General features: G+C 34.0%; 1 protein-coding gene across 1 annotated transcript in view; it reads right to left on the bottom strand.

The window, feature by feature from the left end:
* Positions 1 to 1,851: 1,851 nt before the first annotated feature.
* The window catches only part of LOC133203270 (uncharacterized), a 40,623-nt gene continuing 27,258 nt past the window's right edge, over positions 1,852 to 15,216 (bottom strand). The window contains exons 5-8 of the mRNA XM_061339086.1: positions 8,303 to 8,557; positions 7,541 to 7,774; positions 4,676 to 4,797; positions 1,852 to 3,280 (exon numbers count right to left, since the gene is read on the bottom strand). Coding sequence (XP_061195070.1) covers positions 1,979 to 3,280; positions 4,676 to 4,797; positions 7,541 to 7,774; positions 8,303 to 8,557 — 1,913 coding nt within the window. The 3' untranslated portion in view covers positions 1,852 to 1,978. The remainder of the gene's footprint in view (positions 3,281 to 4,675; positions 4,798 to 7,540; positions 7,775 to 8,302; positions 8,558 to 15,216) is intronic.

Genomic DNA, 15,216 nt, shown 5'->3' with positions numbered 1-15,216 from the left:
GGTAGGTGAATAAAAGAATTACTTTTTCATCTCAAGTAACACAGGAGCAAAAAAGACAAAATTTATATGAAAGCGTTTAGATACAGTGTAGATTTAAGATCATCTGAGTCACACAGCAGACCTATTGCTATCCGTTTTTGTCATGCGTCGCAAGTGGTCTCTCATGCGTTAAATATGAACATATTCTTCATCTTTTCTGGAACTATTGACTTCTCTGCTGTGCGCGCCGTGCAAATTTCAACCAATTTGGCAAGAAGCATCTATTAAAGAAATGCATCAATTCTTTAAAATCATCCTTCTCGGCTACTGGATATTTAGCAGACAAATGCATGACTATCATGAGCAAATGTGTCTCTTTAAAAATTGTGAATTTATGTCCCCTTGTCTTCTGGTTTAGGGGTTCTTGTGTTAGAGTGCGGCTATATTGATCATATGGCGTGAATGCTTTAATTCTTTCAAAATCTTCTTTTATGTTCCTGTGTATTTAGCAGACAAACTAGGTACATCATTATAATGAATAAATTAAGGTACCACTTTCCTAAATGTAAAACGCATGGCCCCTGGAATTCAAGTATTTCAAAATATATACTTTATTCTAACTTTTGTATCTATAAGCAAAGATACAAGCCTTCATTGCAAACTGTAAATTAATCTTGATAAAAAAAAATCCATGGACAAGTTTTGAATTGATATGCATCTTTTTTATATCTCATTAAATGACTTAATGTATTTAAAACATGCACACTGTTTACTACATGAATAATTAAAAGTTGAAAATGGTTTATGAGTACATGCTTTGTTACATATAATTAATTATATAAAGCATTAAAAGGCTTAAAAGTAACCAAAGCATATTCTATCAACAATAAATATAATATAGCAGGTTTATTCATTAAATAATGTACATTAATACAATTACATTAATGTTCTTGTAGTTCCCAGTTCACACACTGTTTACATAGTTACGTAGATTTTAGCATTATAAAAGTACTAGTACTTTCTGTAAAATTGTAAATCGTATTCTCCAATTATCAAGTGTTTCATAAGTGCTTTTTTCTTTTTCGTGTTCCCAACATGTTAGGAAACACATGGAATGACTCCAATTGGCTGCTTTTTCATTTACTTTTTCATTGACTGCATGTTCAAATCTATGATGACACAAATGGTTCCATTTCAGTTTTTTTTTATATTTTATCTTTTCCATTGTTCTTGTATGATCGAGAATTATTAATCAGGGAATTATAATCTAAGAAAAGGAACTTCTTCAGAGCCATGTTTATTTCATTTAAACAATACAGTTTATGTTTATATAATGGGATAAACAGGTCTCAGAACAAGAACCAGTGCTCCTAAGGAACCGATTTTGTTTGTTTGTTTGTTTGTTTTTTATTTGTAAATTTTCAAGAGACACTCGGCAAGCCAAGTGTTTGACAAAAATTGCCAGACATTCAAATACACACATTTTTGAAAAGTTAATTAAACATTTGCAGAAATAGGAGAAGTTGAAATTTCCAACTATATATGTGTAACAAGAGGTCCATATGCATGCACCACCACATTAACTCGTGTAGCTTTTTAGATTTTACAATGTAAATCGAGTTTATTCATTTGTATTCATATGGAAAAGAATGGCCACATCCTACAGCCCCACTGTCACTTTATGGGTATCTGAATCCACATAATATGGGAATATTTCAATATCAATATAATTAACATGACCATGTAGCTATGGGGTTTCCTGTATACATTCATTATGTTAGATATAATCCTAATTAAGCAAAAGTGGAAAAGTTACAATTTGGAGAAAAATTCCAAAGAAGAATGTCACACAATCTTATTTTTAAAATTTATTTTAGGGATAATAAAAGTATGAGTACCAGCCCAAAAGTTTAATTGAGCTATCAGCTCAGGTGAGCTTAAAAGTTTTTAATTTCAAAGCAATAAAACGGTAATTTAGTAAAAAAAAAAATTCCCTTAATTACTTGCAATCTGAAAGTATCATTTCTCTTTGCAATTTCCAGTATCTAGTAAATTCAGTTGTATCAATGATATGCTGATCTGTAATCGAATGCAAAGGGCACATCATTTTACAGTCTTCTTTTGGAATGTATTTTTTTTCTGGTAAAAAATGCCCCTTGATACCGATAGCAATCGTTTCTTTGTCCATTCGACATCTAAAGCCTCTTACAAACTGTACTTTTCTATGAAATCTTTCCGATAAATTATTTAACATATCTATTATTCTTTCTTGAATCCTGCATGTTTTTACCCTTTCCAAAACGCATCCTTGCATCAGACAAAATACTTGAAGTTGTATAGACTCTTCTGTGACGGATACAAGGATGGTATTTTCCATGCACGAAAACAAAGCGGCGTTTTTATAGAGGCAAGATGTATCATGATTTTGTAGTACTTTCCAACCATCTTCTTGCATACAAGCGACAATAAGGCGATAAAACAAGAAAAATGGTAAAAAGTCAAATTGATAAATAAGGACTGATGATTTACTCTGCGAATTGTTAATCAGATTTGAAAGATTATACTCCACTTCTTTCCTGTTCATACACGGAGCATAGTAGGATTCTGTACCAAGGGCCAGCAAACCAAGTCTTTCCATAAAACTGAGAAGTGAATCCTTATGACATTGCAGATATCGTCTATCTTTCTCATATGATCCGTCTTCAATGTTGTAATCTTCGTCTTCTTCCTTAAGCTTTTCAAACAACTCTTCATCTTTATGTTTCCAAATCTCTATCAGAAGTCGGTTTCGCAAATTTCCAGTTTTGTAATATTCATCCCAGTCCCCTTGAGGTACAGGAATACCTTTACAATGTAGCTTGTCGGTGATAATATGTTTGAAGGCGTCAATAAACCATTGCACATCAATAATAACTTCTTTCTCCAGACCATTTTCATTAAAATATAAAGTTTTTCCTGCATCATGATAATATCGCAGCATATCTAGTTTTCCCTTTTCAGCTTTATCAGAACCTTTCTGTTCTTTAGCAGCAATCTCTGATACTTTCGTTGTTATTTCTGAGATTTCTAGGATTCTCTCTTTTTGTTTTTTCTGCTCAATTTCTAAACCAAAGAAAGACCATTCTTTTGGAATGTTTTCTTTCCATCGATGATGGGAAGCTATGTTGAAGAAGCATATTTCCAAATCATGGAGAGGTATATTTAATTCTGCACAATAAACGTTATCGTCTCTAATGTACTGTGATAAATTAGATGACTTTGGAAACTGATCCCGCAAGCTCTCAGTCAGTTCCTTTGTATCCTGCAATGAAAACAGATTTTTTTTATCCGATTATTTTTTAAGTGGTTATAATATACTGTTTTCTCTTTCTGTTAAGACATCATTTTGAATTGTGATTTTCTCTTTATGTTCCTTAAAAAGCATCATTCCAAACTACACAAAAAAGATCCCGAAATCGTACATTTTTTAAAGCCTTGCAAAAATATACAAATTGAAGAAGAATCTTCATTGATGAAAATGATCGCATAATCGACTTTCTAATACTTGCTATATTCAAATACAAATAATCCAAACATGCATGTATATAATGTCGATCTAAACGGTACCATGGTAAAATGAATTTTATTCAAAAAAGACTTACAGATCACTAAAAGATTACCGGTATATTGCAATATGTCAACGAATTAAGTTTTTTGAAATAAACAAGATGTGTTTGTGAAACACTGATGTCCCCGTATGGCAACTTTTAGCAAAGGTTAAACTTTCTCAAATGCAAGTCAAATATGTTGGTATCCAAAGAAAGGTCTTGTCTCAAGGAATATACCTGTGAAATATAAAAGCCCTAGCAGCAACCATTGAATAGGTATGGAAAAGGTTAACGTTTTTTGTCAAAAGTATGTCAAACATCAAGGTCAAATGGTCAAAATAAACGGTGCCCAAGGAAAGGCCTTCTCCCAAGAAATACACTGGTGAAATATGAAAGCTGAAGCACCAATAATTCAAAAGTTATGACCAAGGTTAATGTTTTCCAAAAGTAGGTCAAACTCCATGGTCAAGTCAAAGGGTCAAAGTTGTTGGTATCTAAAGAAAGGTCTTGTCACAAGGATTACATATGTGAAGTATGAAAACCCTAGCACCAACCGTTCAAAAGTTATGACCAACGTTAAAGTTTTTCAAAAGTAGGTAAAACTCCAAGGTCAAAGGGTCAAAGTCGTTGGTATCCAAAGGAAGGTTTTGTCACAAGAATTACACATGTGAAATATGAAAGCTCTAGCACTAACCATTCAAAAGTTATGACCAAGGTTAAAGTTTTCCAAAAGTAGGTCAAACTCCAAGGTCAAGATCAAAGTTGCTTGTATCCAAAGGAAGGAAAAGAAAGTTAGGGCTAAGATTAAAGTTTGGTAAAATTTTGCAAAACTGGGTCAAATTCCAAGGTCAAGGTCAGAAGGTCAAATATGGAGGTACCCAAAGAAAGGTCTTGTCACAAGTAATACACACGTGAAATATGAAAGTCATAGCTCAACCAATCAAAAGATATGGGCAAGGTCAAAGTTTTTTGCTGACAAACAGACAAACACACAGCTAGACAGTCAGACAGACGGACGCACAGGGCAAAAACTATATACCCCCGAATTTTCGATACAGGGGCATAAAAATGGTGTGTAAATGACAAGATCATTTGATAAAAAAGTTCACCCTGAACTGTCTGTTTCCTTCTTCCCAATGTGTTGACACAATTAGAACTACGGGTTTTATATCTTTTTCATTGTCAGAACCACAGTAGGTATGTATAGACTTTATCCAGAACACAAAGTAGTCTGCAATAAAGACATAAAAATGTTCCTTTTTAATTTAAATTACGGAAAGAAATTAAAAAAAAAATAAACTTCAATTTACGTTATTTTTTCAGCACTTTCAAGTCCATTCATTCTTTTCAAACTTAACAAGATATATCATACGACTAATCTAACAGACAGTAAACATTTTATCACGATCGTCTTTTCATTGAGTCTGGTATAATATTTTGTTTTTATCAACAGGACAAAATTCTGAAGTCTTCTGTAGTCCATTTTACTCGAGTATTTCATTGCAGTTACATTGAATAAAATATGTTTATTGAACACTTCGTGTACAATCTAAAAGATGACAAAGTTTTTATAAGTAAAATTAAGGACCCTCTATACACCAGTGCAGATATTTTTTGGACATTGAGAAAATAAAATTAAATAAAGGTGTAAATATTTAGCTTATTTATTTAATTTCCAATATATGGTACGTGGCATTTACCCCCAGAAAAAAATGTTCAAACACAACCAAGTATCAATGAACAGAAATCACAGTTGTTTACTTCCATTAAGAAAATACTTGTAAATAACGTGTTCATTTAATTTATCTTGGCCTTCTAAAATGTTAAGAATACTTGAATTAATTATAAATTCAGTAATACACTGTAAATTTCAATTTATTGGAATTTAGATCTAAGGGTAGGTCACTCTAACTGCAGAAAAATACAACAGAATCAGAACTCTCTAGTGTGCAGTGTAGAGAGGGTTCTTAAATTAAAGATTCTTTTAACAGAATTTGATGTAACTATTTTGCTGTTCATTTCATTATAAACAATATGTTCCAAAACTTCGTTTGGTGAACATAATTACTAGTATACATCTTCTATCTGTTCTTACGAATAAAATTCTTTCGTTCAAAATCAGATATTTGAAATTATTTTTTCCCTTTATGATCCCGGTACATGTACAAGTATCAAAGGTTAAAGCATATAGAAGACAAAAATACATTTAAGGCAGACAGACAGATAAGGTAACAGACAAATGAGTCATTGTTATCATGAAATCTTGTTAGCTTATATAATTATACAACTTTTGTGGAGAGTGAATGCAAGAACAAAGTATGACAAAATACATTCGATATACTCAAAGAAGGAATAATCAAAAGCATGCATTTATTTTGTTTTTTTTTTAAATCCCAAACGACAAACAAACAAAAATTACATTGTTGAAAGACTCTAAAAATATAAATCGAAGGTAAAATAACTCTGAATTTCGCTTAATATATTTCAATAAAAATGCTTAGAATTTATGAAAAAAGTGTGTTTCATGGCTGGATTTGTTAAAAATAATATTAAGACCAATCTACATATTTTTGAATATATATTTTTATGAATAAGTAGGATTACCTTGAGATTAAATAAAAGCAGTGAATTTGTGTCCTCCATTTTAAATATTAGAATTATTTATGTTAAAATTATAAAACAAAGACTTTACATAAAATTTAGAAAAAATGCATGATTTTTATTCTATTCAAATATATACAAATTAGCATCCCCTACCTTAGCCTCAGCCCACTCAAAAAATCTTTGTTTGCATTAATTTTATAAAATTACATGTCCTACCGCTCGTAAGAAAAATTTTAAATTGAGATCAAATGAGAAATTTGAAGAATTAACGGGTTTCTTAAAAATGTATTCTTGTTTTTGGTTATTTTTTTTGTTTCTTTATTATGTTAATTGCTTGATCATTTGTGACTGAATGAGTGCAATATCCTTTCATTATAATGGAAGAAATATTATAAAATGTACCGTGATATGCATTGTTCCCTATCATTGCCATGATTATGAACTTAAAGATTATCTGTTTTTAGAAACGTCTTGAGTTCAAAGGTATACAACAAAGAAATGAGAGAAGGGTAAACTTCACTTTACCGGTCCCTAGATCCGCAAAGATCCGCGCGCTCGTTGCACTATGATGTCAGATTTACGACACTCAACTGATAAGGTTTAGTCTTGCACACTGCTCGATTGGTTAGGGTAAGTCTTGCACCCAACTAAGAGACTAGGGTTAGTCCTTGTACAAGTATTTGACTGATTCGGGTTAGTCTCGTATCCATCCCAGAGATTAGGGTTAGTCCTCGCTCATTATTTGACTGATTAGGGTTAGACTAGAGTCTGCCCGTAAGACTTGGGTTAGTCCTCATGCACCATCCGAAAGACTAGGGCTAGTGACTCGTTCTTTTAGATAAATTAAGAAATTCAGTTGTTTCTGTATTTTTGCAAGATTTTAAGTCAGCTTCAACGGTATCTCGTTGGTTTGTTTACATGCAAAAATGGCTAAGTACGAAAGAAACGACACTAAGCATGCGCCGCACGCACTTCATTGACAATTATTTTTAGGTGATTTTTCAATGAATCAACATAATAAATTGTTTTTCAGAGAATAAGGTTTAAAACTTCGTTTTAAATGTAAGTTTTATACTAAACTTTAAACCGTAGAATTCGATTTTGCGGTCAAAAGGCCAAAAACCTCGTACTTTTTATTTTATCGATCGCTCACGCGATTTCATATCAATTGAATTAAGTCGCCTACGGCGACACTTTATTTTAATGCATTTTTCTGGGAACCGGTAATGTAAAGTCGTTTCAATCATTAACACATTAGAAAGCTTTATCGGAAATGATCTATTTTACGTCACCTATTTGAAAATCAAACATGCTTTTATAATGCAAAGGACAAAAATAAAATGTGTCTTTGTTAAAAGTATACATTGTACCTCCATACGTCCATCCACTGAAAACACTGTCATCCTGATCACACACTTTCTTATCCACCTTCTGGTCAAGACGTTTAGAAGCATCCACCACCACAACATAGAAAGCTCTCCTGGTCAGGTAAATCTGGTGACAGGCGTAGTATGCACACTGTCCTCCAAAATCAAAGAATGTCAGAGTCTTAGAGTCAACATTTGTAGTATATACTTTCCCATTGCTGCCCTTGCTTTTCTTTGCTAAAAAAGTCATCATGTGTTTAGTATTTCTATTTTTTCTTAACCGGCATATCTCATACTCTATCAAATTTTTCAAAATATAATACATTACAGAAGCAATAAGATGGTATTTTTGACATTCTTTTAAGATTCATAGAATTAAAGACTAATAAGTTTTCTTTAAAGTAATCAAGTGCTAAACTTACAATGCTGAAAGCAATTTATGTGCATGATTAAGCATACAAGCATCAATTCTACTGTCAAAAACACTGAGCAATCAGTATAATAGTATCTGCATTTCTGGTTTATCATTGTTTAAAATCAGTTTTACAGTAAAGTATTGATTCACAATGTCAGTGTTTTTAAGAGACATGTACCACAAATAAAAAAGAGAAGTTTATGTAAATCAAGTGTCTTTACTTTTTATTGAAAAAGAATATTGATGTAGAAAATAAAGTAAAGGTATGTCATATTTTTCGATTTGTGCAAGAGCTCTCTCTCTCTCTCTCTCTCAGGCTTAGGTTTGAGCATCATTAATATATGTATTACCTTTTAATGATTTTGTTTCATCACATATATCAAATATTTCCTCATGCACCTCCAATCCTTCAGTAGATTTTACATTATCAATCTCCTCTTTACTACAACCGAGCAGAAGTTTAAGTAGCGTGGTTTTCCCCGCCCCTGCACAGCCTACAATCATCCCCCGGGCATGGTGGACTGTCTGTGTTCCCCTCTTAGCGTACTCTAAATACCGCTCTCTGGCCTCCTGGTCCCATCGCAGTACTTCCCTAGGGACTCCAACTGTACAATGTGAAAGAATAAACAATTCACAACACGAAAAATACTATTTTCTTTTACTTCAAGTTCGTGTAGAAAACTGAAATTTTACACCTTTATAGCTTATCAAGTGGAGGTGAAATTACTCGAACCTCAAATTAATAAATAATATGACTTCTTTCAACATTCTTGAAAAATACATTTTAATTGATGTAGAGATCGATTTACTTCATTACCACACAAATATTCGACTAAATTATAACATCGTTTTACTTCTGTATCCCATCCTTCTCATGTTCTACTTTTCTATTTAATGGGTTTCTCACTTTTTGTTTTCAAGTAACACACTCTTATGTAAATTTGAATGAAACTGTTTTCTCTACATCAGTGATAAGGTTGTTAACGTACGGAGGTTGACGTAATCAAATATGGAGATAACGAACAGTAATCATGCTCTTAAGTCAATCGAAACAAAACAAATCGGGAGTGGAGCAAACAAGGGCCTATAAAAAGATCAGAGATGCAATCAGGTGCCATGAAGGAATAGGCATCCCAGTGGCGTAGCTTAGAGTCGATCAATGTGGAAGCATGAAACCACAAGGGGTTTGGGGGCCAGCATGAGGCCCCGATGAGACCAAGAAAAAGCCCTGGTAGGACTTAAGGTGCAAAGTCCCTGGAAGCTGTTGCGGTGCAGTTTAGACGATAGACAATATTTTAAAGTCGCTTATATTATCCTTCAGTTTTAAATAGATTTATAACTTTATAAACCATTAAATGTTAATTATTAATCAATATTTTTGAAAGTATTTTTGTAGTTATTATTCATAAGATATTGTCAGAAATGCGTTTTCAGCGAGAAATTTTTTTTTTTACAAAAGACAGCAGCAGCTCCCCTATCCTTATCACAAGCCTTGCTATAAGCCTACATGCATTTTTACATAATTAATGTTATAAAATTTATATTAAATATGTATTATCTTTTATCAAATGCTTTGGAAGTTTCAATTTCATCAAACAATGTGGAAGCACGTGCTTCTGTGCTTCAATGGAAGCTACGCCACAGCATCCCTAACATATGACACACAGGAATCCATAGGTGAATGAATCAGATGTCCTAAAGCTAGGTTGAAATTAAACGCTCTGTAGGGAATTTTATATATTCATGAGGCATACACAGACTGTCAAGGAGTTTATTCCCCAGCAACGACACTACAATGCATTATCCTTTGTTTTCCTTTAAATGAGTGTAAGTTATTTTCTTTCAAAGAGAGTTAATATATGCACCATATACACAATTGTTTTACTTACATAGCTTTTAAAATCTTTCGTCCCTTACAGTTTGAAATGAAATAACCCATAAAATATCCCTGAAGTTTTTAATATCAATTTATATAGAATAATTCATATTAGTATATTTTACCAGGATAATTAATAATGTGTTGAACTGTCAGAGAATCCTATTTGTTTAAATAATCAAATTATATCCAATCTTCATATCAGTATACTTACACTGTTTCATACCACATGCAAACTTGTAAAAAATAATTTAATGAAAGATTAAAAGGGAACATTTATTTTTTCAAGAATAATTTAAATCAAAACATATCATAATACACTCAAGTTCAGAATGTTCACAAACGAACACATGCACAAACGTTTTTGTAACTCAGAAGAATCAAGAGTAAAATATTTATTATGCCCCCGGATCGAAAGATCCCGGGGGTATATTGTTTTTGTCCCGTCTGTCTGTTTGTCTGTTTATCTGTTTGTCTGTTAATCTGTTTGTCTGTTGTCAACTTTAACCTTGCCCATAACTTTTGATTGGTTGGAGCTATGACTTTCATATTTCACATGTGTATTCCTTGTGACAAGACCTTTCTTTGGTCATATTTGACCTTTTGACCTTGACCTTGGAGTTTGACCCACTTTTGCAAAATTTTATGAGACTTTAACCTTGGCCATAACTTCTGAACAGTTGGTGCTTGGGTTTTCAAACTTCACATGTGTATTTTTGGTGAAAAGGCCTTCCTTTGAATAACAACAACTTTGACCTTTTGACCTTGACCTTAGAGTTTGACCTACTTTTGAAAAACTTTAACCTTGGCCATTACTTTAGAACGGTTGGAGCTAGGGCTTTCATACTTCACATAAGTAATCCTTGTAACAAGACCTTTCTTAGAATACCAACAACTTTGACCTTTTGACCTTGGAGTTTGACCTACTTTTGAAAAACTTTAACCTTGGTCATAACTTTTGAACAGTTGGTGCTTGGGGTTTCAAACGTCACATGAGTATTCCTTGTGACACGATCTTCCTCTGGATATCAACCTCTTTGACCCTTTGACCTTGACCTAGGAATTTGATGTACTTTTGAAAAACTTTAACCTTGGCCATAACTTTTGAACAGTTAGACCTAAGGCTTTCATACTTCACATATGTAATCCTTGTGACAAGACCTTCGTTTGGATACCAACCACTTTGACCCTTTGACCTTGACATAGGAGTTTGACCTACTTTCAAAAAACTTTAACCTTGCCATAACTTTTGAATGGTTGGTGCTACGGCTTTCAAACTTTACATATGTAATCCTTGTGACAAGACCTTCCTTTGGATACTAACAACTTTGACCTTGACCTTGATGTTTTACTTACTTGTAAAAAACTTTAACCTTTGCCATAACTTTTGAACAGTTGCAGCTAGGGCTTTCAAATTTAACATTTTTTTTCTTTTGGCCTTGAATTTGACTTGCATTTGAGAAACTTTAACCTTCGCCATAAGATGCCATACGGGGGCATCAGTGTTTTACAAACACATCTTGTTTTCTTTCTTGCTTTGGTAACGGAATATCATTAGCTGCAATAATGTAGCCCCTCTCCTTTTTTGGGGGGGATGGGGGAGAGGGGGTACAACTCCTTAGGATCTCCGTAATGGTGCAAGTGCGGGACTTATTGACTCCCGCATAGATTTCGGTTCAAATTAACATTTCTTACCTGAACTCCAAAAATGTAGTTATGCAAGACATAAATCGATCCAAAAATATACAAAGCAATCCATATATCAGTTATTTTTCATATATGTCAACATCACAACTTGAATTTACCCGCCATGTTTACTGACCTTGAGCGATTTTATTCTGGGACAGCCAATGAGAATTCGGGATCTACAGAGCAGATGTATTGTGGAATTCCCTTATTTTAAACAGAAATATCGCTGTTTTCGAAAAAATATTACATGGAATGGTTTTATTTATCAACGTTTAGTGATTCCATACAACACAATCGTTTATCAACACCGACATTTGCTTTATGAAGTTATTCTAAATTTCAAGTGCAAGTCTCAGTACATCATGCGAGAACTGTCATGGCTGCTGAGGAGAGCGACTGGTAAACACGCAGATTTAATTTACCTGATTTTCGGGTTTAACCTGACTAATTTGTTGACAGTGAATATAAAATTTTGTCTCATTAGAAGTAAGTTGAATGTAAAAACAACTTATTTTGCCTGCAGTCTCCCGTATTTAAATATATATATATATACATGTATATATTTGCATCATTACGGAGATGCTGTGGAATTGTAGCCCTCTCCAGAAAATATCAGATTAAAACTAGAGCCGAGCTCGTTGCAAAGCAACGAGTAGGTCTTCCGTTGAAGCTGCAGGCAGGAAGAAGTGACCTTGGGTCAAGGTCATGTCATATCATAAGGTTATAAGCAATCTTGTAAGGGGTATCAACTAACAATATTTCACTCTGTAGGTAAAACAACCGATAAAGGAATGTATGTGACCTTGAACTTGTCCAAATGACCTTGCGAAAGCCATGACACACTCTGGTTATGAGCAAACCCCATCTGTGTATTACTGACTTCTCAAATTCACACATGTTCATACAGTCCATACATCCAGTCAAAATATCCTTAGTGACCTTAAACTTGAGTTTAGGCCATGTCCCAAAAAAATCCCAATCTGTGTTTATTGACTGGATAGGTTCAGCCATGTTCTTTCAGACCATAGATCGAGTCAAATAATTTATCAGGTTCCACACAATGATTTAAGGATTCATTGTGAATGTTTTTGTCCAGTTTGGATATTGAATAAGAAGTGTTTGTGAAACACTGATGCCCCGGTACTGTTGCAGCTTATGGCAAAGGTTTAAGTTCTCAAATTCGTATCCAACTCCAAGGTCAAAGTCAAGAGATAAAAAAATTATGTTACCCAAAGAAAAATCTCGTCTCAGGGAAAATAAATGTGAAATATGAAACCGCTAGGACTAACTATTGAAAAGTATGGCAAAGATTGATTTTGTTAATACTCAAGTCAAATGTTAAGGTCAAGGATAGATTAACGGTGTTCAAAGGAATGCCTTGCCACAATAAATAGACATTGAAATATGAAAGCCCTAGCATTAATTATTCAAAAGTAATGGCAAAGGCCAACGTTTTTTTTCAAAAGTAGGTCAAACCCCATGGTCAAGGACAAAAGCCAAAACTGTTGGTACTCAAGGGAGGGTCTTGTCACAAGAAACACACATGTAAAAATATGAAAACCCTAACACCAACCGTTGAAAAGTTATTAATGAGATTAAAATAATTCAAAGGTAGGTCAAACTCCAAGGTCAAAGGTAAAAATTCAAAACTTTTAACTTTTTTTAAAGTACGTCAAACTCCAAGGTCAAGGTCAAATAGTAAAAATTGTTGATATCCAATGAACGGCGTTGTCACAAGGAATACACCTGTGAATGTGAAAACGCTAGTCCCAACCGTTCAAAAGATATTGCCAAGGTTAATTTTTTTAAAAGTGGGTCAAACTCCAAGGTGAAGGTCACAAGGTCAAAAATATTTATTCCCAAGGAAAGGACTTGTCACAAAGAATTTCGGATGTGAAGTATGAAAGCCCTAACGCCAACTGTTCAAAAGGCTAAATTTTGTATAGTTGGTCAAACTAAAAGGCTGTCGAAAGGATAAGAGATACTCCGAGGTATTCAATCAAGTAAACTTATGATATTGCAGATCAAATAAAGCATGAGCTATAAGAGCAGACACGTAGGATCAGCCCCCCCCCCCTTTTTCAGACCTAACTTTTTACTCCATTAATGTTCATTGAAAGTCCCGTTGGTCCCCACATTTTGTTGCAGTATATCCCCCCCCCCCCCACCAGGAAATAGGATTTTGGGCAATTTTCCTTTTTTGGTTTTGGTTGTGAAGTCTTTTCAGGTAAGTAATTTTTTTTCTCTGGTCCCCCCCCCCTTTTCAAAAACGATGCTACGTCCCTGAAAAGTAACATGTAGATATGTCTGTCCTGGCATATATAGAGAGATTGTCAATCAAATGGCATGTTCAACGCAATAGCAGCAATAAGAAACTCGCCGACAGTTTTTTTTTTTAATTCCAAATTGCTTTTTAATTTCTACAGATATTTATAATCCTTTTAATGTATGTTCGTGGATTATTGATGGAATAATTTTTGCTACATGTCAAGTTTAATATTATGGTGTTTGTGCTTTGTAGCAAGGATTTGCTAAATACTAATAATTTTCTGTGATTGTACCAAAAAGTAGATACATGTTTTAAAGCAGAGCTGCCGCTCAAGCTTTATTTCTGTCGTGTAGATCTAGAGGTCTTTGTGTATATAGCATAGGTAAAAGTACCAATACCGAAGAGCACATCCCTTCAAAGCTATATTATTCTTGCTTATTACGCCCCTTGCAGTGGCGGATCCAGGAATTTCATAACGGGGGGCAAAGTAGAAGGCAGGGGAGTGGGTCTATGACAAAGCCCTGGTGTGGATCCAGGGGAGAAGCCCCCACAAGTTGACAAATTCTTACAAATAAGAGATGTTTTTTCCTTGATTTTAGGATAATGGACATATAAGTTCTACATACAAAAATTCAAACGGGGGGAGCGGGGGGGGGGGTGCGCCCGGCGCGCCGGCCCTGGATCCGCCTTTGCTTTTTTTTTAATTTTATACATGTAGTTATGCACCCCACCCACCCTTCTTGTGTTCAAGATTCTTCAGTCGTTTGTTTGCATTATAACTTAACAAGACGTCCGTGATTTTTTGTGTGAAGTTTAGTTTTTTAAAAATCCGAAAAATGACAGGCTAAAAGGATATGTGTTATTGATGAAAATAACGAAATTGGTAATCAAAGTTCAAAATTCACGTGTGGTGGTGATATTCAAAATTGACAGGAAGTCGTTTGACTTTTGAATACACTTAAGGATGTGGTCAAGAGGAAAGATTTTGAAAGGTTTGATAAATCACACCATGCATCACAGAGTTGACCAATATGAATGCATTATGATCAGGTCACGTGGTAAGTACTTCTATCACAATAATTGACATGTGGAGCACCTGCATGGATTTCTTATAATTAAAAATTTGTTTAAAAAAAAGATTAAAAGAAAAGAAAATGAAGATATTAGTTAATAAAACTGTAGTGGTTTGGGTCGTGGATATCGGCCTGGGTAGCTCAGTCGGTATATCACCTGACTAGTGATGCAGGGGTCCCAAAGAAAATTAAAGAATATTTGTTAAAGGTACATGTATAGTCAATCAGATTAGAAATACAGCGACTATCAGAATTTTGGGCCGTAAAAAAGATCTGTTCTGTGCTTGCATGCGTGTACATTGTATGTGTCCGTAAAACCTTAAGAGAGCTGATAAATGTGTTCTGATTTTCAGAAAA

Source organism: Saccostrea echinata, unplaced genomic scaffold (assembly GCF_033153115.1).
Source record: "Saccostrea echinata isolate AGI-Se365-2 ecotype Australia unplaced genomic scaffold, CSIRO_AGI_Sech_v1 ptg000049l, whole genome shotgun sequence".
In the NCBI taxonomy this organism is placed as follows: domain Eukaryota; kingdom Metazoa; phylum Mollusca; class Bivalvia; order Ostreida; family Ostreidae; genus Saccostrea; species Saccostrea echinata.
The sequence above is the reverse complement of the archived record's forward strand: the minus strand, read 5'-3'. Positions and strand labels throughout refer to the sequence as shown.